The sequence below is a fragment of the Nerophis ophidion genome, linkage group LG09 (assembly GCF_033978795.1).
Source record: "Nerophis ophidion isolate RoL-2023_Sa linkage group LG09, RoL_Noph_v1.0, whole genome shotgun sequence".
NCBI classification, from domain to species: Eukaryota; Metazoa; Chordata; class Actinopteri; order Syngnathiformes; family Syngnathidae; genus Nerophis; species Nerophis ophidion.
Window position 1 is genome coordinate 43,245,992 of NC_084619.1, and position 26,239 is coordinate 43,272,230.

The 26,239-nt window shown below is 40.6% G+C and overlaps 1 protein-coding gene across 2 annotated transcripts in view; it reads right to left on the minus strand.

Moving 5' to 3' along the window:
- Positions 1 to 26,239, minus strand: part of gbf1 (golgi brefeldin A resistant guanine nucleotide exchange factor 1) — a 229,607-nt gene that overhangs the window by 87,759 nt on the left and 115,609 nt on the right. For both annotated transcript variants that reach the window (XM_061911029.1, XM_061911028.1), the window contains exons 5-6: positions 7,980 to 8,098; positions 7,782 to 7,890 (exon numbers count right to left, since the gene is read on the minus strand). In XM_061911029.1, coding sequence (XP_061767013.1) covers positions 7,782 to 7,890; positions 7,980 to 8,098 — 228 coding nt within the window. The remainder of the gene's footprint in view (positions 1 to 7,781; positions 7,891 to 7,979; positions 8,099 to 26,239) is intronic.

A 26,239-nucleotide genomic window follows, 5' to 3' on the forward strand; every position in this document is an offset into this window, starting at 1 on the left:
ATATTGTGAAAACTCTTAATTACCGATTCCGATATCAACCAATACATATATATACTGTCGTGGAATTAACACATCATTATGCCTAATTCTGTTGTGATGCCCCGCTGGTTGCATTAAACAATGTAAAAAGGTTTTCCAAAATAAATCAACTCAAGTTATGGAAAAAAAGTGCCGACATGGCACTGTCATATTTATTATTGAAGTCACAAAGTGCATTATCAGTTTTAATATGCCTCAAAATCAGCAGCTTGGAATTTGGGACATGCTTTCTCTGAGATAAACCAGATACCCACTACAACTATGGGAAATGCTAAGCATTATTATATATATATTTTTTTTAAACATGCCTCACAACAACAGCTACAAAAACAATGAAGGCACACCACTTCAGTCCAGAGAATACTAGAGTTATAGAGTAAACAATACTATATACTGTACATACTGTATAACAAGAATTGATAAACAGGGCTCCATCTGCCCTGCAGGCCGATATTATCGGGCATCTCTAATACATACATACATACATACATGCATACATAAATACATACATACATACATACATACATACAAACAAACATACATACATACATACATACATACATACAGTGGGGCAAAAAAGTATTTAGTCAGCCACCGATTGTGCAAGTTCTCCGACTTAAAATGATGACAGAGGTCTGTAATTTTCGGCCCTGCACTCTTCAGCATCTACATGCTGCCGCTAGGTGACATCATACGCAAATACGGTGTTAGCTTTCACTGTTATGCTGATGACACCCAACTCTACATGCCCCTAAAGCTGACCAACACGCCGGATTGTAGTCAGCTGGAGGCGTGTCTTAATGAAATTAAACAATGGATGTCCGCTAACTTTTTGCAACTCAACGCCAAAAAAACGGAAATGCTGATTATCGGTCCTGCTAGACACCGAACTCTATTTAATAATACAACTCTAACATTTGACAACCAAACAATTAAACAAGGCGACACGGTAAAGAATCTGGGTATTATCTTCGACCCAACTCTCTCCTTTGAGGCACACATTAAAAGCGTTACTAAAACGGCCTTCTTTCATCTCCGTAATATCGCTAAAATTCGCTCCATTCTGTCCACTAAAGACGCTGAGATCATTATCCATGCGTTTGTTACGTCTCGCCTCGACTACTGTAACGTATTATTTTCGGGTCTCCCCATGTCTAGCATTAAAAGATTACAGTTGGTACAAAATGCGGCTGCTAGACGTTTGACAAGAACAAGAAAGTTTGATCACATTACGCCTGTACTGGCTCACCTGCACTGGCTTCCTGTGCACTTAAGATGTGACTTTAAGGTTTTACTACTTACGTATAAAATACTACACGGTCTAGCTCCATCCTATCTTGCCGATTGTATTGTACCATATGTCCCGGCAAGAAATCTGCGTTCAAAGGACTCCGGCTTGTTAGTGATTCCCAAAGCCCAAAAAAAGTCTGCGGGCTATAGAGCGTTTTCCGTTCGGGCTCCAGTACTCTGGAATGCCCTCCCGGTAACAGTTCGAGATGCCACCTCAGTAGAAGCATTTAAGTCTCACCTTAAAACTCATTTGTATACTCTAGCCTTTAAATAGACTCCCTTTTTAGACCAGTTGATCTGCTGTTTCTTTTCTTTTTCTTCAATGTCCCACTCTCCCCTGTGGAGGGGGTCCGGTCCGATCCGGTGGCCATGTACTGCTTGCCTGTGTATCGGCTGGGGACATCTCTGCGCTGCTGATCCGCCTCTGCTTGGGATGGTTTCCTGCTGGCTCCGCTGTGAACGGGACTCTCGCTGCTGTGTTGGATCCGCTTTGGACTGGACTCTCGCGACTGTGTTGGATCCATTGTGGATTTAACTTTCACAGTATCATGTTAGACCCGCTCGACATCCATTGCTTTCCTCCTCTCTAAGGTTCTCAAAGTCATTATTGTCACCGACGTCCCACTGGGTCATTATTGTCACCGATGTCCCACTGGGTGTGAGTTTTCCTTGCCCTTATGTGGGCCTACCATGGATGTCGTGGTGGTTTGTGCAGCCCTTTGAGACACTAGTGATTTAGGGCTATATAAGTAAACATTGATTGATTGATTGATCATAGGTACACTTCAACTGTGAGAGACAGAATGTGAAGAAAAAAAAACAGGAATTCACATTGTAGGAATTTTAAATTATTGATTTGTAAATCATGGTGTAAAATTAAGTATTTGGTCACTTCAAACAAGGAAGATCTGTGGCTCTCACAGACCTGTAACTTATTCTTTAAGAAGCTCTTCTGTCCTCTACTCGTTGCCTATATTAATGGAACCTGTTTAAACTCGTTATCTGTATAAAAGAAACCCGTCCACAGCCTCAAACAGTCAGACTCCAAACTCCACTATGGCCAAGACCAAAGTGGCCATAGTGGTGAAGGACACCAAGAAAATAATTGTAGACCTGCACCAGACTGGGAAGAGTGAATCTACAATAGGCAAGCAGCTTGGTGTGAAAAAAATCAACTGTGGGACCAATTATCAGAACATGGAAGACATACAAGACCACTAATAATCTCCCTTGATCTGGGGCTCCATGCAAGATCTCATCCCGTGGGGTCAAAATGATCATGAGAACGCTGAGCAAAAATCCCAGAACCACACGGGGGGACCCGGTGAATGACCTGCAGAGAGCTGGGACCAAAGTAACAAAGGTTACCATCAGTAACACGCTACGCCGACAGGGAATCAAATCCTGGAGTGCCAGACGTGTCCCACTGCTTAAGCCAGTGCATGTCCAGGCCCGTCTGAAGTTTGCCAGAGAGCACATGGGAGGATTTAATGTGGTCAGATGAAACCAAAATATAACTATTTGGTATAAACTCAACTCGTCGTGTTTGGAGGAAAAAGAATACTGAGTTGCATCCCAAGAACACCAAACCTACTGTGAAACATAGGGGTGGAAACATCATGCTTTGGGGCTGTTTTTCTGCTAAGGGGACAGGACGATTGATCCGTGTTAAGGAAAGAATGAATGGGACCATGTATCGTGAGATTTTGAGAAAAAACCTCCTTTCATCAGTGAGAGCTTTGAATGGTTGACCAAAGACTTATTTTCCACCTTAATTTACAATTAAATTCTCTAAAATTCCTACAATTTGAATTCCTGGACTTTTTTTTCACATTCTGTCTCTCACAGTTGAAGTGTACCTATGATGAAAATTACAGACCTGTCATCATTTTAAGTGGGAGAATTTGCACAATCAGTGGCTGACTAAATACTTTTTTGTCCCACTGTATATATATATACACACATACATATACACATTCATACATACATACATACATATATATATATATATATATATATATATATATATATATATATATATATATATATATATATATATATATATATATATATACATAAATATATATATATACACACATATACACATATATATATATATATATACACACACATACATACATAAATATATAAATACATACATAAATATACATATATAAACACATACATACATACATACATACGCATACACATATATATACACATATATACATACATATATACACATATATATATACATATATGTACACACACAAACACATACATATATATATACACAAACATACATACATATATAAATATATGTATATACATATACATATATATATATATATATATATATATATATATATATATATATACACACAAATATATATATGTATATACATACACACATATATATATATATTAGGGGTGGACAAGTTAATGCGTTAATTACGCGTTAACTCATCAATCTATTAACGCCGACAATTATTTTATCGCACATTTGCGTATGTTGTTTACGTGCTTTTATTTTGTTAACACCTTTTCTTAACAAGATGGCGGCGCCGAGGGGCTCTTGGTAAAGATGGAACATTTGGCAAAAATACCGGACAATTCTGCAAATGTCATGGCTGGCTTACAGTGTGGACACTCTGTGATCACTTACGACCGCCAGACACTTCTGGATGTGGATAGATCGGGCCGTTTTGAACTGAAAAACGCGTGCTTGGTAGACCGGCTAGCTAGCATGGGAATACTTCGCCGGCTACATCTAGCGGCCTGTGAAGCAGCGGAGTATATGTGTTGTCTGTTTATTTATGAATAATGCAGACGAAGCGTGTTGGCTGAGTTCTTAACGTTTGCTTTCAGAGCGTGCATATCACAACAAATATATGCCGTCATGGCGACACAACCTATACCGGGCTACCGCGCATGCTCGTCACTCCTGTTGCATGCTGGGTAGGGTAGTTCTTTTATTCCCTGGCTTATAACATCACAATATAGTACTATGTATATGATGCGTTCAGTTTATCAAAGCACCAAGCAAACAATCGGAAAATTCCAGTCATATCAATTCCTAGATATGGTCGTAATTATTTTAAGTGCACTATGCATAATAAACACAACATTATTAATATTGCTACTACGGATAATTTGATCAAAAATTCCCTAAAACAGCCCACTACCTATAATATAGTTTTTTTAAACATAAGATCCCTGATAAAAAAATGTTTCTGCTGTAACCTCAGAAATTGCCTGTTCGGATGTTATGATTGTGGCTCAGAGATTTGTATGTAGATTATATTTATTTTCCATAACAAACAGGATAACTTAAATACCCTGGCAGTGGCAATAAGCTTGAATGTTTGTATATACATTTTTTGAGTTGCTTTTCATAAAATATGCTATTTAACTGCTACTGTTTAACAAGTACTGATTTAAATTGTGTTTGTACAACAAATGTTTTGGCGCTTTTGTTCATGTGGGAGAATATTCCAATAAATGTGCACTGAACAGTATTTTTGAATTCATTATTGGGTTTTGCGTATACAATGCAGTTAATCGCGATTAATCGGAGAACTAGTGCGATTAACTTCGATTAAAATTGTAATCGTTGCCCAGCCCTAATATATATATATATATATATATATATATATATATATATATATATACATATACATACATATATATATATATATATATATATATATATACATATATATATATATACACACATACGTACATATATATATACATACATACAGTATATATACACATACATACATACATATTTATATATACATATACATATATATAGACGGGCTGCAAAATTGCGGAGCTCCTGCTAAAGATGGAACATTTGGCAGAAATACCGGACAATTCTACAAACTTTATGGCTGGCTCACATCGTGGTCACTCCGTGATCACGTACGACCGGCAGACACTTCTGGATGTGGACACATCGGGCCGTTTTGGACTGATAGACGCGGGCGTGCTAAACATGCTAACTAGCATGGGAATACGTCGGCGGCTACATCCAGCGGCCTGTGAAGCAGGGGAGTCTAGTAGCAGCGGGGGCCGTATACGGAGCAGACGCCAGCGGTGTGATCGGAAACGCGGATGTCGAGCGGGGCTAAAAACAAAGCAGAAGGCTAATCACCACAGAACACCACTTCCCTCCATACCGAAGACGGATTTAGATGGAAAATGCGAGACTACTGGTCTGGGTAAGGAGTCAGTTAAATTAGAACGAGTTTTTTCTGCTTTGAGTGTTTCAGAGTTGGACATGTGTTTTACTGAGGTGGCTAACTATGATGCGTGCAGTTTATCAAAGCAACAAACAAACAATCGGAAAATCCCCGTTACTGAGGTGGCTAACCATGATGCGTGCAGTTTATCAAAGCAACAATCAAACAATCAGAAAATCCCCGTTACTGAGGTGGCTAACCATGATGCGTGCAGTTTATCAAAGCAACAAACAAACAATCGGGAAATCCCCGTTACTGAGGTGGCTAACCTTGATGCGTGCAGTTTATTAAAGAGACAATCAAACAATCGGAAAATTCCTGTCGTATCTATTCCTAGATATGGTCGTAATTATACTGAATGCACTGGGCATAATAAACACAACATTATTAATATTGCTACTACGGATAATTTGATCAAAAATTCCCTGAAACAGCCCACTACCTATAATATAGGCTTTTTAAACATAAGATCATTGTCTCCCAAAACGTTATTAGTTAATGATATTATCAGAGACAACAATCTTAACGTCATCGGTCTCAGCGAAACCTGGCTTAAACCAAACGACTTTTTTGCGCTAAATGAGGCATGTCCTCCTAACTTTACACATGCGCATATTGCCCGTCCGCTTAAAAGGGGTGGGGGGGTCGCACTAATATACAACGAAAACTTTAACCTTAGTCCTAACATAAATAATAAATATAAATCGTTTGAGGTGCTTACTATGAGGTCTGTCACACCGCTGCCTCTACACCTGTCTGTTATCTACCGCCCCCCAGGGCCCTATTCGGACTTTATCAATGAATTCTCAGAGTTTGTTGCTGATCTAGTGACACACGCCGATAATATAATCATAATGGCGGACTTTAATATCCATATGAATACCCCATCGGACCCACCGTGCGTAGCGCTCCAGACTGTAATTGATAGCTGTGGTCTCACACAAATAATAAATGAACCCACGCATCGCAACGGTAATACGATAGACCTAGTGCTTGTCAGGGGCATCACCGTTTCCAAAGTTACGATACTCCCGTATACTAAAGTATTGTCCGATCATTACCTTATAAAATTCGAGGTTCAGACGCATGTTCGTCAAACTAATAATAATAATAACTGCTATAGCAGCCGCAACATTAATGCTGCCACAACGACAACTCTTGCTGACCTACTGCCCTCGGTAATGGCACCATTCCCAAAGTATGTGGGCTCTATTGATAACCTCACTAACAACTTTAACGACGCCCTGCGCGAAACCATTGATAACATAGCACCGCTAAAGTTAAAAAAGGCTCCAAAAAAGCGCACCCCGTGGTTTACAGAAGAAACTAGAGCTCAGAAATTATTATGTAGAAAGCTGGAACGCAAATGGCGCACGACTAAATTTGAGGTGCGTCTGCCTCACAATACTAAGGTCCTGCAGTCCTGGGCTCAAATCCAGGCTCAGGTTCTTTCTGTGTGGAGTTTGCATGTTCTCCCCGTGAATGCGAGGGTTCCCTCCGGGTACTCCGGCTTCCTCCCACTTCCAAAGACATGCACTTGGGGATAGGTTGATTGGCAACACTAAATTGGGCCTAGTGTGTGAATGTGAGTGTGAATGTTGTCTGTCTATCTGTGTTGGCCCTGCGATGAGCTGGCGATTTGTCCAGGGTGTACCCCGCCTTCTGCCCGATTGTAGCTGAGATAGGCGCCAGCGCCCCCCGTTACCCCGAAAGGGAATAAGCGGTAGAAAATGGATGGATGGATGGATGGATATATATATAAATATATACATATATATATATATACATACATATATATATGAATATATACACACATATATATATAAATATATACACTTATATATACATATATATAAATATATACACATATATAGATACACATACATACATATATGTATATATATAAATATATACACATATATATATATACACATACATACATATACATATATGTATATATATATATGTGTATATATATATATATACACACATATATATATATATATACACATACATACATATATATATATATATAAAACAAAATCACAATTACCATTTGCAAGATTACAGTATATACAACAACTTCAGCAAAAAAAGACAACATAAAGATTTACGCACAAAAATAAAAGTACCTGAGTACTTGCAAGCTCAATGTAAAAACAGAAATGTCTATGAATAGAAAATCATAAAATATAGGTTACGAACCGCTTAATCGCATCTCAAAGCAGATACGGAAGCAGGACTGCATGATCTCACAAACAGATTCATTGGTCAGATGGGCTCCAACTGGGGTCAGCAGCAGTGTCCTCAAGACCTGAGAGAACATAAAAAAAACATGTTTATGGCACTAAATAGCCATTTAAGTTACATAGGAATGAACATACTCCAAAAAATGTGAAATACCTGTAGAATTTTCATAAGGACCACTTCATCGCTGCCAGGGTCTGTACCGACAAACCTGGCATGTGTTACAGCATCTGCCATGTTCTCGATCGCCTCAGCTGCACCTTCGTTGTTAGCATCTGCAAGTACAAAATACCATGCAATGAGTATACAGAAATACATTTTGACAAGTGATAGAAATGTGTTTTCATGCCAAAATTAAATATACATTATTTCCTGGTGACCCATCTCACTCTAGATGAAGTTGCTACGAATTACATGTTTACAAATCTGAGATTGGAAATGTTGCGTGAACCTGTTTTATGGTTATCATATATAGTAATCATTCACCCCATCACTCTTCACTATGTAAAGCGCTTTGAGTCACTAGAGAAAAAGCGCTATACAAATAATTCACTTCACTTCTTCAAACGTTGCGGCAATTGTATAATCCTGCACGGAACAATCCACCTGTATTGACCATGATCCTGTGTATCGGTGTTTGTGTCTGTCCGTGTGCGTGACCATTCCTGTCCACTGTCGCAAAAGTCAGGCTCATCACGACGTAATTAATGTCAAATCAGCCTTGTGCCTCTTCCCCCATACACACCTGGAAGTGCAGCCCAGAAGAAAATAAAGAAATATGGCCAACACTAGCATAAAAGTTGAAAGACAACAAAGAAGCAGCAACTTCTTGAGTTGAAGTTGTGGTGCACAGTAATCTTGCCCTGAATGCAGTCCGCAGGCAGGCACACAATATGTTTGTGACTGAACTACTATATTGGTTTCGACTGGGAGAATAAACACATCTACTAGTTTATTCAGAAAAAGACACTGTGTATGTAAATATTTTTTAATCAGACCTTTTGTTTGTTTTGTTGTTTTTGTATTTGCTATAATTCAACTCGTTTTAATACAACACTTTTGGTTAAAACCATTTTTGAGTTTGTAGATAAAAACGTTTTGTTCCTGAAAAAAATTATTAAACATGTTTTATGTGCTGTCACACATTATTTTACAGTGCCTCAAACTACAACTGCACTTTAATGTGTTTTTATTAAGCATAAGATACAGAATTTTGCGATTTTTAAACTCCACAATCTGGGTCAATGTTTTCCATTTGCCAAAGCACTCGTAAGAAGCACTGATGTATACAAGTAATCAAAGATTACAAATAATAATTTACCATTTGAGAGAGTTTTTTTAATAAATGTTAACTTGATCTCCCACTCAAACGTACTGTAAAAGAAGCAAAACCGTCGTCCTAAAACGGACCGCAGCTTGGGTTCCCTTTACTGGTGCACCTCTAGTTTCTAAGCTTGTCTAAGTCTACTCTGAACAATAATCATATGTGTGAACAAAATGATAGTTGTCAGCTGTTAGCATATACAGTATTACCACGATCAAACATGGTGGAAATGTCTATTACAAGATACCACAGTAAAAAACAGTAGGGATGCAAAGGTACTACTCGGTACAATCATTCACAGGACATCCATCCATCCATTTTCTACCGCTTATTCCCTTTGGGGTCGCGGGGGGCGCTGGTGCCTATCTCAGCTACAATCGGTCGGTTTTGCAAATTAGGACTCCTTTAAGTAAATTACTATGAAATGGTAAAAAATATACATATTTTTTTTGATTCAGGCTTAGTGACAAAACTTGTTTCCACAAGGAAAAAATAAAATCACAAATTATGAAAGTTAAAATAAAAGTAAATACAAATACCTGTCTTTTTAGGAGCTTTGTAGGGTCTTTAAGTGGTCTGTCAAGTGTTTCAATTATTAACTGTTTCACCTCTGTTTTATGCTGGAGTGGTGTCTTGCAGCTGGTAGGAAGCAAGGGTTGCTTTTCTGTTTTTGCATCCATGATAAACTTTTTGGCCTACTTGGACATACACACGCCATGTTGGCTATGAATTTCAAACAAAGGACAGAAATTTCCTCAGCCATGGCCGCCTGGCACTGTTTGCTAGCTCCCAGTTTAAAAGATATTGCCACATGTGCACAAAGCATTTAATGTGCGGTTCCAAGGTTGGCATTGCTTTTTCGAATACTAACTACAAACCCCGTTTCCATATGAGTTGGGAAATTGTGTTAATGTAAATATAAACGGAATACAATGATTTGCAAATCATTTCTTACCCATATTCAATTGAAAGCACTACGAAGACAAGATATTTTATGTTCAAACTCAAACTTTATTTTTTTTTTTGTAAATAATAATTAACTTAGAATTTCATGGCTGCAACACGTGCCAAAGTAGTTGAGAAAGGGCATGTTCACCACTGTGTTACATCACCTTTTCTTTTAACAACACCCAATAAACGTTTGGGAACTGAGGAAACTAATTGTTGAAGCTTTGAAAGTGGAATTCTTTCCCATTCTTTTTTTAGTTAGAGCTTAAGTCGTTCAACAGTCCAGGGTCTCCGCTGTCATATTTTACGCTTTATAATGCGCCACACATTTTCGATGGGAGACAGGTCTGGACTGCAGGCGGGCCAGGAAAGTACCCGCACACTTATTTTACAAAGCCATGCTGTTGTAACACTCGTCTTGCTGAAATAAGCAGGAGCGTCCATGATAACGTTGCTTGGATGACAACATATGTTGCTCCAAAACCTGTATGGACCTTTCAGCATTAATGGTGCCTTCACAGATGTGTAAGTTATCCATGCCTTGGGCACTAATACACCCCCATACCATCACAGATGCTGGCTTCTGAACTTTGCGCCTATAACAATCCGATCGGTTATTTTCCTCTTTGTTCTGGAGGACACCACGTCCTCTGTTTCCATATAATTTGAAATGTGGACTAATCAGACCACACCTTTCCACTTTGCATCAGTCCATCTTAGGTGAGCTCTGGCCCAGCCAAGCCGGCGGGGTTTCAAGATATTGTTGATAAATGGGTTTGGCTTTGCAACGTAGAGTTTTAACTTGCACTTACAGATTTAGCCACCAACTGTAGTTACTGACAGTGGTTTTATGAAGTGTTCCTGAGCCCATCTGGTGATATCCTTCACACACTGATGTCGTTTTTTTGATGCAGTAGCGCCTGAGGGATCAAAAGTCCGTAATATCATCGCTTGCGTTCAGTCATTTCTCCAGATTCTCTGAACTTTTTGATGATTTTACAGACTATAGATGGTAAAATCCCTAAATTCCTTGCAATAGCTTGTTGAGAAATATTGTTGTAAAACTGTTCAACAATTTGCTTACAAATTGGTGACCCTCACCACATCCTTGTTTGTGAATTACTTAGCATTTCATGGAAGCTGCTTTTATACCCAAACATGGCACCCAATTGTTCCCAAATAGCCTGCACACCTGTGGGATGTTCCATATAAGTGTTTGATGAGCATTCCTCAACTTTATCAGTATTTATTGCCACCTTTCCCCAAATTATTTGTAACGTGTTGCTGGCATCAAATTCTAGTTAATGATTATTTGCAAAAAAAAAAAAATGTATCAGTTTGAACATCAAATATGTTGTCTTTGTAGCATATTTAACTAAATATGGGTTGAAAATGATTTGCAAATCATTGTATTCCGTTTATATTTATATCTAACACAATTTCCCAACTTATATGGAAACGGGGTTTGTATTTAAAAAACAACAACTTCTAACTGTGTTGTAACCGCGGCATTTCTAGTCTTTAAACAATAACTATCGTCAAATTTTATTCTCGAGAGATCTTGCTTGTCACATCCCTACTATATCCTCATTAGAGCAGGCGTCCTCTGCAGAGGACATCTCTGTGATTTGCATAATAGCTCTTTGTTTTTCCAAAATGTTCATTGCAGAGGACACTGGTTCTCAGGAGGATATATACAAAGGTTTTTCAGCATTCACTTTTAATAGGATTTTTCCGCAAGGTTGTCTTCATTTTTAAGTACTGTATGGCCGAATGTTAGAGGTAAAAAACCTGATTAGTGCGAATCATTTATTGTAATGAAGTGTTGAAGTGTTCAAACAAAGAATTCACATGTTGTTAACTCAGTCTGTGTGAGGAATTGATTGTGGTTAATTGAGATTTTGGACACTATAGACATCTTTCAAGCAGGGAATCATTGTTAATACATGCATTCATAGAACGCACACAAAACAATCAACAACTCCATATTTGTCTCCTTAATTCATGACGAAGTAGGATGCAACAAGCACTGTGCTCCCTGAACTGTTCCCGTGATGAGGTGTTCAAGCGCGCTGCGTAACTGAGCGTTAGGCACACAGGCTTTCAGACAGTGTCTGTGCTTTTTTTACTGAGTCTGAACGCAAAATAATCCACAATGGGACCAAAGAGAGTTCAGTTGCCAGCATGCATTTATTTAGAAATAACTCACAGTATGTGCACTTTAGACACATAATATTTGGCCAATTGTTTAATGCTGCTCTAGCTCATCATTCACACTGCTACTGGTTACTGGCACTGCTTGCGCAATTTCTTCTGTCTCTGCTTATGATTTTATTTTATTTTTTTTGATGATGATTTTTTTTTTCCATTGAAAATATACTATTTGGAGGTTTTTTATGAAGTACTCATTTTAAAGTTGCTTTTGTTGCTTAAAGTTTCCTTTTATTGAAATTGAATTCATTGAAATTTCTGTTATGTTCACAAAACAATAAAGACTCTTGGATCTCGGTGTCTCTCCTCTCTCCTCCATCCTCTCTGCTCATCACTATCTTTGCTATCCAAAACACATTTAATTCATTGTTTATATGTATTTCACATTGTTTTCTGCATGTTACACGATTATTATTCTCTACAGAAATGTAATTTTTTTTAAATATTTTTGGGTGTCTGGAACAGATTAATTGGATTTTGATTGTTTTATTCATTGTAGGATATTTATTTTGTATGATTCTGTCTTCATTGGACCTTTTGGAACACATTGCTAAAAAACATGATGTGGAGGTACTATTTTACTCCAATATTGCTAACAAACACAATGTGGAGGTACCATTGTACTCCAAAATCAAATTAGTACTTCTCAAACAACTAGTTGCTATTTTTTTCCAACCTCCACAGAGGGACTCAATTGGTAAACCTTCCTTACGGACTAACTCCCCAACTAGTCTCAGTTCTTTGTTTTGCTCTTCTAATCCTGAGACCAGATGTGGCCTATTGTGAGTAGGAGACTTGGAAAAATTGGCTGTCAGAAGAACACGATACAGTGTTTTTGAAATACGAGCAGCTAGAAAGCTGTTCTTTAACTGAATAGCACGGTAATGAGATGGTGGGTGGGCATTGATGGAAAGGCTGAGAAACATGACGTTTACTTACATTCTAGTTTCTTCTGTTCACAAAAGATTGAAGTATAGTAGATGTAATGTTTTTGCCTTTTGGTTTATTCAATAAGAAACTTAATGGATCTGCTTGAGCTATGAAGTACAGTTGTAGATGAAATGTACTTGTAGGCTGTGAATGTGAAACTTGTGATACAATATGTTGAAAAGATGGCAGTGAACATTTGACTTTAATAAGCTTTCACTACAAATATCCTGTTTTCTGGGATAGATAAAAAATGCATCCAGAGATTTTGTTTATGCAACATTTAAAAAAAAATGTTTGACTATTTGGTGTAACATTCACCTTCCAAGTTATTTGTGCTGCCATCTTCTGCCAATCCTGTTCCACAAAACATTGACTGCTTTATTTGTTTTAAAAACAGCACATGTGCGGTTTTATGTCAATGTTGTTCTCTTAAAATGTAATTTGTTAAACATTGGTACAAGTTTAAAATGATTGCAATGTTAATTTCTGTTGGCCTGTCAGTGGGATCGTCCATCATGTCAAAATTAAGCTGACAGCATAATAGCCAACCTTTTCCAGTAGCAAACTGTATTGTTGATTTCCACACTGTATTGTTGATTTAACATCATTCTTACAAGTATGTGCACTTTGTCTATGTAATAATGTACTTGCCTCTGTGTACTTAGTTTTACAGCAACTTAATTGCAGAAAATATCAATAACCTGAAGTTGGAAGTTTTTCACCTCCATTTTAAAGGACTATTTACATCTGCCAAATTACATTCAAACATTCAGAATAAAAAATGTACAGTACATAAACCAGAGATACACAAAGCGCCGTCTGTTTTACATTGTAGTAATCAAATAAGCAGTAACAATTGAAAATTACAGCAAAACAAAATAATGTATCAATAAAAAAAATATGTTGATAGTAATAACACAATGATTTGTTTTCAAATGTATGTATAACATTTTAATCATTTGAAAAAAAATAGACGGCAAAGCCAATTATGCAAATTCTACAATGACATAATTTCAACACCATGCCCCTGTCACCACAAAGAGATTTACCACATAAATAGAAAGAGCACTGTACTGAACAAAACCAGCACCTATAAGTGAATAACTTTTAGTTTAAATTTCTGAGATGTCACACATTTATTGTGACCCAAACAAACCGCTCAGTTTTAACTTCCAAATCCAAACACTAAATCACGCTGGCTAAAGTTTAGGTTTTAAGAACAACAAAAACATATGTTTGTGTTTTGTGTGTGGATTACAGGACACAACACAGAAAAATACAATATGTTGTTTTGAAGTTTCTTTATGTCACCGGGTACCTCTTTTGTAAAAGCTTGCTGAGCACACTTGTACGCACACTTCTCATTATAAATAACACCTTAAGTGAAATGTGCGAACAAAGTTCCTGACAGTCCTCAAACAAACATCCATAAATGGTCATGCTATTGCTTAGATTTTAATGACATTATGTCCCGCCCAATGAATACGCGTGGTGGTCCAGCTAGTTCTGTTCTCAATGGGTACTAGGGGCCATTTAGTTTTTGTCAAAGAAAAAATGCCCTCTGCCTGCTGTGTTTTTCGGCTGTACGTATCATTCAAATCACGAAATGGACAAACGTTTCTTCAGAGTTCCTCGAGAGGCAATTAAAAAGAGTGGAAGAGCGCAACACATACACAATGTTGACATCTAGATTGATAAAGAAGGGGGAAAACACGCTACTTGTAAACAGTGCATGCAACAGCAACAAACATGCCAGAAGACGCAAAGTTAAATTATGAAATGCAACCTTACCCAAGCAAAAATTATTTACTTTTATCTCGGAGTCTTGATACCAATTTCCTTGACCCAGCCACACACGAAGAAGTTGTAGACCTCCATGCTTTTCCAAGTTTCTGTTTTATCATGTAGAATCATGGCATCTGGAGCACAATCGTTCGATACGTCAGGGAACGTCACCGACATAATGCTTGATATCACTGAACAAATATTTTTTTGATAAAGTATAATTTATTCCATTAGTTAGAGTTTGTGCTTGTATCTGCTTTTTTGCAGAATGATTCAAACCTCTTTTGTACTCCGATAGTTCATGGGCTGCTTTCTGTACAACAGCCATCTTAGTTTCAGGTAAGATGTCATTTGTCGGAATACCAGTTATTGGAATGCCATTATTTGACCGTGACTGACAATGGTTAATGAGATAACTAAAATAGTATGATGTTTGCCAAATTGTTTTCCAAATATGGAAGTTTAATTTATAAGTAAAGAGTAGTGCAAAGTATATACTGTGTTGGATGACATAAGTAGTTATCATGAACAATATAAAAAGCTGTTAGAATTGGCACCCATACATGATGACTTCAATATACATACATACTATTACTGGCACAATAATTTGGTTTGAATTTTTTGGTTTATCTTATAAAAAAAACATTTGAATGGTAATAATGATACAATATTTTACATAGTAAATGTGTATTTCACATTTAATTTTTCTATACTAATGTTTGTAGTCAGAATAACGTACATACATGTCCCCTCTGCTGACGCAACGTTCTTGTGTGCAGCATCCTTCATAAATGACCTCCATCTTTAGATTTTAGATTTTTTACAAATGTTTTGTTTTTGTTTTGTTTTATTTATAACAGACCCAATTGTTGGAGACCTCAACGTTCATGTTTGTTGTCCTCTTAAGTAGCTTTTTTACATATTGAGCTCTTTTAAGCTCATGCAACATGTTGCTGTTACCACACAAAAACAGGGCCGCACTTTGGATCTTGTAATGACACACATAATCTTGATATACTAAACGTTCAAATACGTGATGCTATCTTCTCTGACCATATGCTCGTGTTGTTTGAATTATACTCGCCCTGTCCACTGCTGCGGAGTTCTCCTCCACCTTTAATTCCGTTCTTGACGCTTTGCCCACTCTCTCTTTAAATACAGAAGATTTGATGTCCTTTTTGTCAAGCATAAGCAAATTGTTGTCAAATTCTTGATTCTATTGCTCCTTTAAAACTCATGAACTCTAAGGCTAAAGGTGAGCCATGGTTAAATGACGTAACAAGAGAAGCGAGGCATCAGTGCAGACAGGCAGTGAGTAAATGGAAGATACGCTTCATGTTCCCCATGCCATCATGAAAGACTCCCGAAAAGAGTTTCAAAACTTTCTGAAGGTAGAAAAGAACAAACCTTGTTCTGATTTAATGACAAGCAATTTTAACAACCCATCCATCCATCCATCATCTTCCGCTTATCCGAGGTCGGGTCGCGGGGGCAGCAGCCTAAGCAGGGAAGCCCAGACTTCCCTATCTCCAGCCACTTCGTCTAGCTCTTCCCGGGGGATCCCGAGGCGTTCCCAGGCCAGCCGGGAGACATAGTCTTCCCAACGTGTCCTGGGTCTTCCCCGTGGCCTCCTACCAGCTGGACGTGCCCTAAACACATCCCTAGGGAGGCGTTCGGGTGGCATCCTGACCAGATGCCCGAACCACTTCATCTGGCTCCTCTCGGTGTGGAGGAGCAGCGGCTTTACGTTGAGCTCCTCCCGGATGGCAGAGCTCCTCACCCTATCTCTAAGGGAGAGCCCCGCCACCCGGCGGAGGAAACTCATTTCGGCCGCTTGTACCCGTGATCTTATCCTTTCGGTCATGACCCAAAGCTCATGACCATAGGTGAGGATGGGAACGTAGATCGACCGGTAAATTGAGAGCTTTGCCTTCCGGCTCAGCTCCTTCTTCACTACAACGGATCGATACAATGTCCGCATTACTGAAGACACCGCACCGATCCGCCTGTCGATCTCACAATCCACTCTTCCCCCACTCATGAACAAGACTCCTAGGTACTTGAACTCCTCCACTTGGGGCAGGGTCTCCTCCCCAACCCGGAGATGGCACTCCACCCTTTTCCGGGCGAGAACCATGGACTCGGACTTGGAGGTGCTGATTCTCATTCCGGTCGCTTCACACTCGGCTGCGAACCGATCCAGTGAGAGCTGAAGATCCCGGCCAGATGAAGCCATCAGGACTACATCATCTACAAAAAGCAGCGACCTAATCCCGTGGCCACCAAACCGGAACCCCTCAACGCCTTGGCTGCGCCTAGAAATTCTGTCCATAAAAGTTATGAACAGAATCGGTGACAAAGGACAGCCTTGGCGGAGTCCAACCCTCACTGGAAACGTGTCCGACTTACTGCCAGCAATGCGGACCAAGCTCTGACACTGATCATACAGGGAGCGGACTGCCACAATAAGACATTCCGATACCCCATACTCTCTGAGCACTCCCCACAGGACTTCCCGAGGGACACGGTCGAATGCCTTCTCCAAGTCCACAAAGCACATGTAGACTGGTTGGGCAAACTCCCATGCACCCTCAAGAACCCTGCCGAGAGTATAGAGCTGGTCCACAGTTCCACGACCAGGACGAAAACCACACTGTTCCTCCTGAATCCGAGGTTCGACTATCCGGCGAAGCCTCCTCTCCAGTACACCTGAATAAACCTTACCGGGAAGGCTGAGGAGTGTGATCCCACGATAGTTGGAACACACCCTCCGGTCCCCCTTCTTAAAGAGAGGGACCACCACCCCGGTCTGCCAATCCAGAGGTACCGCCCCCGATGTCCACCCGATGCTGCAGAGTCTTGTCAACCAAGACAGCCCCACAGCATCCAGAGCCTTAAGGAACTCCGGGCGGATCTCTTCCACCCCTGGGGCCTTGCCGCCGAGGAGCTTTTTAACTACCTCAGCGACCTCAGCCCCAGAAATAGGAGAGTCCACTACAGATTCCCCAGGCACCGCTTCCTCAAAGAAAGACGTGTTGGTGGGATTGAGGAGGTCTTCGAAGTATTCCCTCCACCGATCCACAACATCCGCAGTCGAAGTCAGCAGAACACCATCCGCACCATACACGGTGTTGATAGTGCACTGCTTCCCCTTCCTGAGGCGCCGTATGGTGGTCCAGAATCGCTTCGAAGCCGTCCGGAAGTCGTTTTCCATGGCTTCCCCGAACTCTTCCCATGTCCGAGTTTTTGCCTCCGCGACCGCTAAAGCTGCACACCGCTTGGCCCATCGGTACCTGTCCACTGCCTCCGGAGTCCTATGAGCCAAAAGAACCCGATAGGACTCCTTCTTCAGCTTGACGGCATCCCTCACTGCTGGTGTCCACCAACGGGTTCTGGGATTACCGCCACGACAGGCACCAACAACCTTGCGGCCACAGCTCCAATCAGCCGCCTCGACAATAGAGGTTCGGAACATGGTCCACCCGGACTCAATGTCGCGCACCTCCCTCGTGACATGTTCAAAGTTCTCCCGGAGGTGTGAATTGAAACTCTCTCTGACAGGAGACTCTGCCAGACGTTCCCAGCAGACCCTCACAATGCGCTTGGGCCTGCCAGGTCTGTCCGGCATCCTCCCCCACCATCGCAGCCAACTCACCACCAGGTGGTGATCGGTAGAAAGCTCCGCCCCTCTCTTCACCCGAGTGTCCAAAACATAAGGCCGCAAATCCGATGACACAACTACAAAGTCGATCATGGAACTGCGGCCTAGGGTGTCCTGGTGCCAAGTGCACATATGGACACCCTTATGTTTGAACATGGTGTTTGTTATGGACAATCCGTGACGAGCACAAAAGTCCAATAACAAAACACCACTCGGGTTTAGATCCGGGCGACCATTCTTCCCAATCACGCCTCTCCAGGTTTCACTGTCGTTGCCAACATGAGCGTTGAAGTCTCCCAGTAGGACAAGGGAATCACCCGGAGGAGCACTTTCCAGTACTCCCTCGAGTGTACCCAAAAAGGGTGGGTATTCTGAACTGCTGTTTGGTGCGTAAGCACAAACAACAGTCAGGACCCGGCCCCCCACCCGAAGGCGAAGGGAAGCTACCCTCTCGTCCACTGGGTTGAACTCAAACGTGCAGGCTTTGAGCCGGGAGGCAACGAGAATTGCCACCCCAGCCCGTCGCCTCTCACTGCCGGCAACGCCAGAGTGGAAGAGGGTCCAGTCCCTCTCGAGAGAACTGGTTCCAGAGCCCTTGCTGTGCGTCGAGGTGAGTCCGACTATATCCAGCCGGAACTTCTCTACCTCGCGCACTAGCTCAGGCTCCTTCCCCCCAGTGAGGTGACGTTCCACGTCCCAAGAGCTAGCTTCTGTAGCCGAGGATCGGACCGCCAAGTGCCCTGCCTTTGGCTGCCGCCCAGCTCACAATGCACCCGACCTCTATGGCCCCTCCTATGAGTGGTGAGCCCATTGGAGGGATGACCCACGTTGCCTCTTCGTTGCCCGGCCGGGCCCCATGGGGACAGGCCCGACCACCAGGCGCTCGCCATCGTGCCCCGGTGACCCGCGTCCGGGCGAGGGAAATCTGGGTTCATTTTGTCGTAATTCCATAGAAGTCTTTGAGCTGCTCTTTGTCTGATCACTCACCTAGGACCTGTTTGTCTTGGGAGACCCTACCAGGGGGCATGAAAGCCCCCTGGTAGGGTCATTAGGACATTAGTTTTAAGGACATTAGTTTTAACAACCCATGTTTTATTAAAAACAATTGATTCTATTTTAAATGTTACCAAACCCACATGCTTAGCTTTGTCAGAGGCCTGTGAAAAATGTATTGACTTTTTGATTGATAAGGTTGACACAATTAGGGCAACCATTTCTCTCCCATCTTTTGAGCCTTCTATTTTTGTCACCTGTCCATTCACTTCCAAGCAGTTTGAGCCGCTGTTTCTGTACTTGCTCAACACAATTGTATCACAACTCAAACCTGCAGCATGTTCCACTGACTAAATGCCAACTTGTCTGTTCAAAGTTGTCTGGGATGGCATAGCCCCCCATGTCCAGTAAATATTCAACAGCAGTCTTGCTTCAGGGACTGTCTCAAATTATTATAAGCAAGCTGTTGCGAAACCTCTGCTAAAGTAACCTAACTTTGATCCACCAACGTTATCGCATTTTAGACCCATCTCGAAGATTCCTTTTATTTCAAAGATTTTAGAAAAAGCTGTGATTTTACAATTTGTCTTATCTTGATTTACACACCATTCTTCATGTTTTAGTCTAGTTGTAAAGCCTTTCACAGCACGAAATCTGCACTTTTAGGGTTTTCAATTACCTTTAATATCCATTGATTCTGGCGATTCTTCCATTTTAGTTCTTTTAGATGGAACTGCTGCATTTGACACAGTAGATCAGACAACTCTCATTAGTCGTTTGGAACAATGTGTGGGTTTAGGAGGCACTCCCAGGGTTTCCCCCTAGATTGCCAAGATACCTGTGGCTGTGGGGTAGGTGTTAAAAGCGTGGCTTTGCAGGGTCACCAAAGCCTCATCGTATACTTTGCATAATCTACTATGATGATATGATTTTATTTAAAAAGGCTAAAAAGTGTGGAGTTTACATGTTCTCCCCGTGAATGCGTGGGTTCCCTCCGGGTACTCCGGCTTCCTCCCACTTCCAAAGACATGCACCTGGGGATAGGTTGATTGGCAACACTAAAATTGGCCCTAGTGTGTGAATGTGAGTGTGAATGTTGTCTGTCTATCTGTGTTGGCCCTGCGATGAGGTGGCGACTTGTCCAGGGTGTACCCTGCCTTCCACCCGATTGTAGCTGAGATAGGCGCCAGCGCCCCCCGCCACCCCAAAAGGGAATAAGCGGTAGAAAATGGATGGATGGATGGAAGGCTAAAAATATATATAAATACATTTAAAAATAAATCTGTTTTTAATTACTTTCAAAATATTTCATATTATTTTGCCATATTTTCAATAATTGTTGCTCCTTATTACACTTTATCTGCTTTGAGAATATTTCAAGTGTCTAAAAACTTTTAATTACTTTTTTTTTAATTAAAAACGACTGGATTAAAAAATCCAGCATCTTTTTCTGGTGTAATGTTAAAATTAACCTGTGTTTAGCGACTGTCTTTTTGTCCCTCCATGTCCCCGATGAAAGAGGAGAGCAGCAGAAAGCATGACTTCACTTCATGTTGCTACTCAAGTAGGACTTTCTTTCTTTAAAAACCGCCACTGTCCTCTATGTTGGAATGAACCAGGCCTCAATGGCTTGATTGCAGCTCGTCCAAAATGCTGCTGCTCACCTTTGAATTGTCACAAAAAAAGAATAGAAGATTAAAATAAAATAAAAATAAAAATCGGTCTTAGCCTGGGCCCTGGAGTGGGGGTGCAAAACTGAGGCCAAGGGGGAAAAAAAAAAAAAGAAAAAAAAAATATCCCTCTTGCTATTCCGACGGCTACCTCTTTAATGAGTTTTAAATCAAGTCATAGGACATATAGTACATTAACTCCTTAGCTTTTAAACCAACAAGAGAATTACGTGATTTTAGTCAGTTTTAATTTATTTCATGTATATTATCTCTCTTTTTTCAACAAAATAATACACAAAAATACCATAATAATAAAATTCCAATTCCAAAACCAAATACAGCCCAGCAACATTCAGAATAGCAATTAACAGAGCTATTGAGAGGACACACAAACATGACACAAAACAATCCAAAAATAGTCAAACAAATGTTATAATTTCAACAACAATTTCAATATTAATAAGAATTCAAACATGGCAGTGATCAGAAATCCCTGATTGACATTATCACAGCCATTTATAAAAAATAAAAACATTTTAAAAAATTAACAATAGTGTCACATAAGCTCGACAACCCATTGTGTCCAATATTTTCCACAAATAGAAAATAAGTCATGTTTCAAGTTCATTCAATAGTTAAAACTAATTTAAATAATGGATCCCATATTCCAATATATGACTCATTTTTATCTCAACTAAATGCAGTTTTTTCTCCTGATATAATTTCCATAGCTTGTGTGTACCAATCAATATGAGTTGGGGTATCAACATCTATCCTTTTTTTTTTGTATTACCCTTTTTGTGATGATGCATATTGATTGATATTCATTTTTATTCTTATTTATTTTATTCTTTTATCTTCTTATTTTATCTCTTTGTGAAACGTGTATTATTTTTTGGGAAGTTCTATATAAATAAGCAAGTTTTTGTGTCAAAATTAGGACTGTTAAAGATTAGATTAGATTAGATTAGATAGTACTTTATTTATTCCGTCAGGAGAGTTCCTTCAGGAAAATTTAAATTTTCAGCACAATCCCATTCAAGTTTAGACAAACATTACAGGGAGACAGAACAGGATCGCTGACGGGTCTGCCGGCTTCCAGCGCCCCTTACAAAAAAGATGAGATACAGGTAAACAAGGAGGGGGAATAGAAGATTAAAACAAAATTTAAAAAATCGGTCTTAGCCTGGGCCCTGGAGAGGAGGTGCAGACTGAGGCCAAGGGAAAAAACAACAACTCATAGCCATGGTACACATCGCTCTTCCATGTGTGTAAGAGGGAAACATCAAACATCAAAGAACACAGAGGATATTAAAGACATTAAAGCAGCAGATACAACCAGACACTTCTACATACTAGCTATGAATAAAAAGTAAAAGAAACATATCCACTGTGGTGGCCTCTGGGGTGTTCCACGCCATCGTCCGCTGGGGTGGAGGGAGCATGGCCAGAGACAGGAGCAGACCCAACAAAGCAACCAAGACAGCCGACTCCATTTTCGGCCCATGTCCAGTCCGCATGGATGAGCGAGGATACGTCCAAGGTGACTGAGGTGTCCGACACCTGCTCACCCAGCCAAGACACCGCGAAGCCTCTCCGTCCCAGCGCTCAGTGCTAGCTCCGCAGCCCTGTCCCCTCATCCGCACCTCCTTCAGTCCCTCCAAACTCTGCAGTCCTGTCCCCTCATCCGCATCTCCTCCAATCCCTCCAAGCTCTGCAGTCCTGTCCCCTCATCCGCATCTCCGCCAGTCCCTCCAAACCGACTCCGGTGTGGCAGACACCCAGCAGCTGGTCTCCATGGCCAAAAGGCTCCCGGGAGGCAGATCCAGAAGTCCACAAAAAAAAGCACCACAGAGGTCACGAAAGTGGCACCCCTTGTCACACAGTCCCAAGGGTCCCGGACCAAAAGGCAAAAAAATATAATAAGACATGAAAACAAGAGGGAAACACAAAAGGATGACACAAGAGCACAGAGCTCCTGCCTACAGCAGCCACTACAGCAGCGCCATCTTGGAAAAAAAAAAAAGTTAATAATCCCTACAAATATTGCATTAATCATTTATAAACCCCGTTTCCACATGAGTTGGGAAATTGTGTTAGATGTAAATCTAAACGGAATACTATGATTTGAAAATCATTTTCAACCCATATTCAGTTGAATATGCTACAAAGACAAAATCTTTGATGTTCAAATTGATAAACGTTTTGGTTTTTAAATAATCATTAACTTTAGAATTTGATGCCAGCAACACGTGACAAAGAAGTTGGGAAAGGTGGCAATAAATACTGATAAAGTTGAGAAATAATCACCAAACACTTTTTTCGAACATCCCACAGGTGTGCAGGCTAATTGGGAACAGGTGGCTGTCATGATTGGGTATAAAAGCAGCTTCCATGAAATGCTAAGTAATTCACAAACAAGGAAGGGGCGAGGGCAACCAATTTGTAAGCAAATTGTCGAACAGCTTTAGAACAACATTTCTCAATGAGCTATTCCAAGGAATTAAGGGATTTTACCATCTACGGTTCGTAAAATCATCGAAAGGTTCAGTGAATCTGGAGAAATCACTACACGTAAGCGATATTACGGACCTTTGATCCCTCAGGCGGTACTGCATCAAAAACCGACATCAGTGTGTAAAGGATATCACCACATGGACCAGGCACACTTCAGAAAACCACTGTCAGTAAATACAGTTCATCGCTACATATGTAAGTGCAAGTTAAAACTCTGCTATGCAAATCAAACCCCATTTATCAACAACACCAAGGAACACCGCTGGCTTTGCTGCGCCCGAGTTTATCTAAGATGGACTGATGCAAGGCGGAAAAGTGTTCTGTGGTCTGACGAATCCACATTTTAAATTATATTTGGAAACTGTGGACGTGGTGTCCCCCGGAACAAAGAGGAAAATGACCATTCGGATTGTTATAGGTGCAAAGTTCAAAAGCCAGCATCTGTGATGATATGGGGGTGCATTAGTGCCCAAGGCATGGGTAACTTATACATCTGTGAAGGCACCATTCATGCTGAATGGTCCATACAGGTTTTAGAGCAACATATGTTGTCATCCAATCAACGTTATCATGGACGACCCTGCCTATTTCAGCAAGACAATGCCAAGCCATGTGTTACAACAGCATGGTGTGGAGAGACGCAGCCGACGGGCCGACAGTGGGCTGAGAGAAGCGACCCTGACCATGATGGAGGCCAGGAGGCGGCATGCGGCGGCAAGGAGAGGCGTGACACACGCGGTGCGGCACGAGAGCGGCAATTTGAGTCAGGTGCGTACAACACACACCTGCTCACAATCTCTCCGTCTGCTGCTCGACCATAAGAGAGGCACAATCGCGAGGAGAACGGAGGAGGAGACCACGAGCGCGAAAATCGAGACCCAGAGCGAGATGACGAACCCCGCAGCGTACGCAAGCGCCGGACGACGAAAGGCGTGCAACGGCGGCAAGCAGGCAGTACCCGCGCACTGAAAAGTGGCGCGACCAAAGGGCCAAAAGACAGAAGATTTATTGAAAGAATAAATCAAAGTCAAACCTGCTACGATGCGTCGTGTGTCCAGTATCCCCGCAACCGACCCCAGGACGGCAGGAAGTCTGTCACACATGGTTTCGTAATAAAAGAGTGCGGGTACTTTCCTGGCCCGCCTGCAGTCCAGACCTGTCTCCCATTGAAAATGTGTGGCGCATTATGAAGCGTAAAATACGACGACTAAAGCTCTACATAAAACAAGAATGGGAAAGAATTCCACTTTGAAAGCTTCAACAATTTCCAGGCTTCCTCAGTTCCCAAACGTTTATTGAGTGTTGTTAAAAGTAAAGGCGATATAACACAGTGGTGAACATGTCCTTTCCCAACTACTTGGCACGTGTTGCAGCCATGAAATTGTAAGTTAATTATTATTTGCAAAGAAAAATAAAGATTATGAGTTCAAACATCAAATATCTTGTCTGTAGTGCATTCAACTAAATATGGGTTGAAAAGGATTTGCAAGTCATTGTATTCCGTTTATATTTACATCTAACACAATTTCCCAACTCATATGAAAACGGGGTTTGTATAAACACAGATTATTCAAACACATTGTTTTGACTGCACATGCTCCATTACCACTGGATGGTTACCAAAAAGGAGGAATGGGTTGTTATACGGTCGGTGATCAGGTAAATACATTGAACAACAACTGTCGGCAAATTTCACTTCAAATAAAACCAAACAGGAATTTAAATAAAACTGTAAGCAAATGTGTGCATTCAACTGCAACAATTTAAAAAATATTAATTCATGGCAATCTGTACATGAAATGTTAATTTTTTATTTTTTTTAAAGTTTTTTCATAATATTGGGGTCTCTTTTAATACGTTAAAATTCCGCATGCAAGTTGTTCACTGAGCTTAGTCACAAAACACACAAATGTGGTTAATCTGAATAAAAAACTCAATTATTTGACAGCACAAAGCAATATAGAAATAACTTCATGTTCTGTTAATATTACTGTTTAGAACATCACAGTTTGACCGACCCTAATATAACGACAATTGACTTATATATAAAAAGTCCTTTAAGATTTGTTTGTATCTGAGCACTCCTGAAATAAATATTTAGTAACATAATCAATAAGGAATCAACTAGAAGGACCAATATATTTGATAATGTTGCTTTAAATACACTAGTAGATAGTCATTTTGCAGCAGTGATTATTGGCACAAAACAAAACGTTTCTGGCTTTGGGAGGTGTTCAACCAGGAGATGGCAGTACTTGACAACATATCCACTTGGACTGTTTTTTACTGATATTTTATCAAATGTACTGCTACTTGTCGATGATGATTTTGGTTGCATTTAGTAAAGGCAATCACTCAATACATTGCAATAAACATG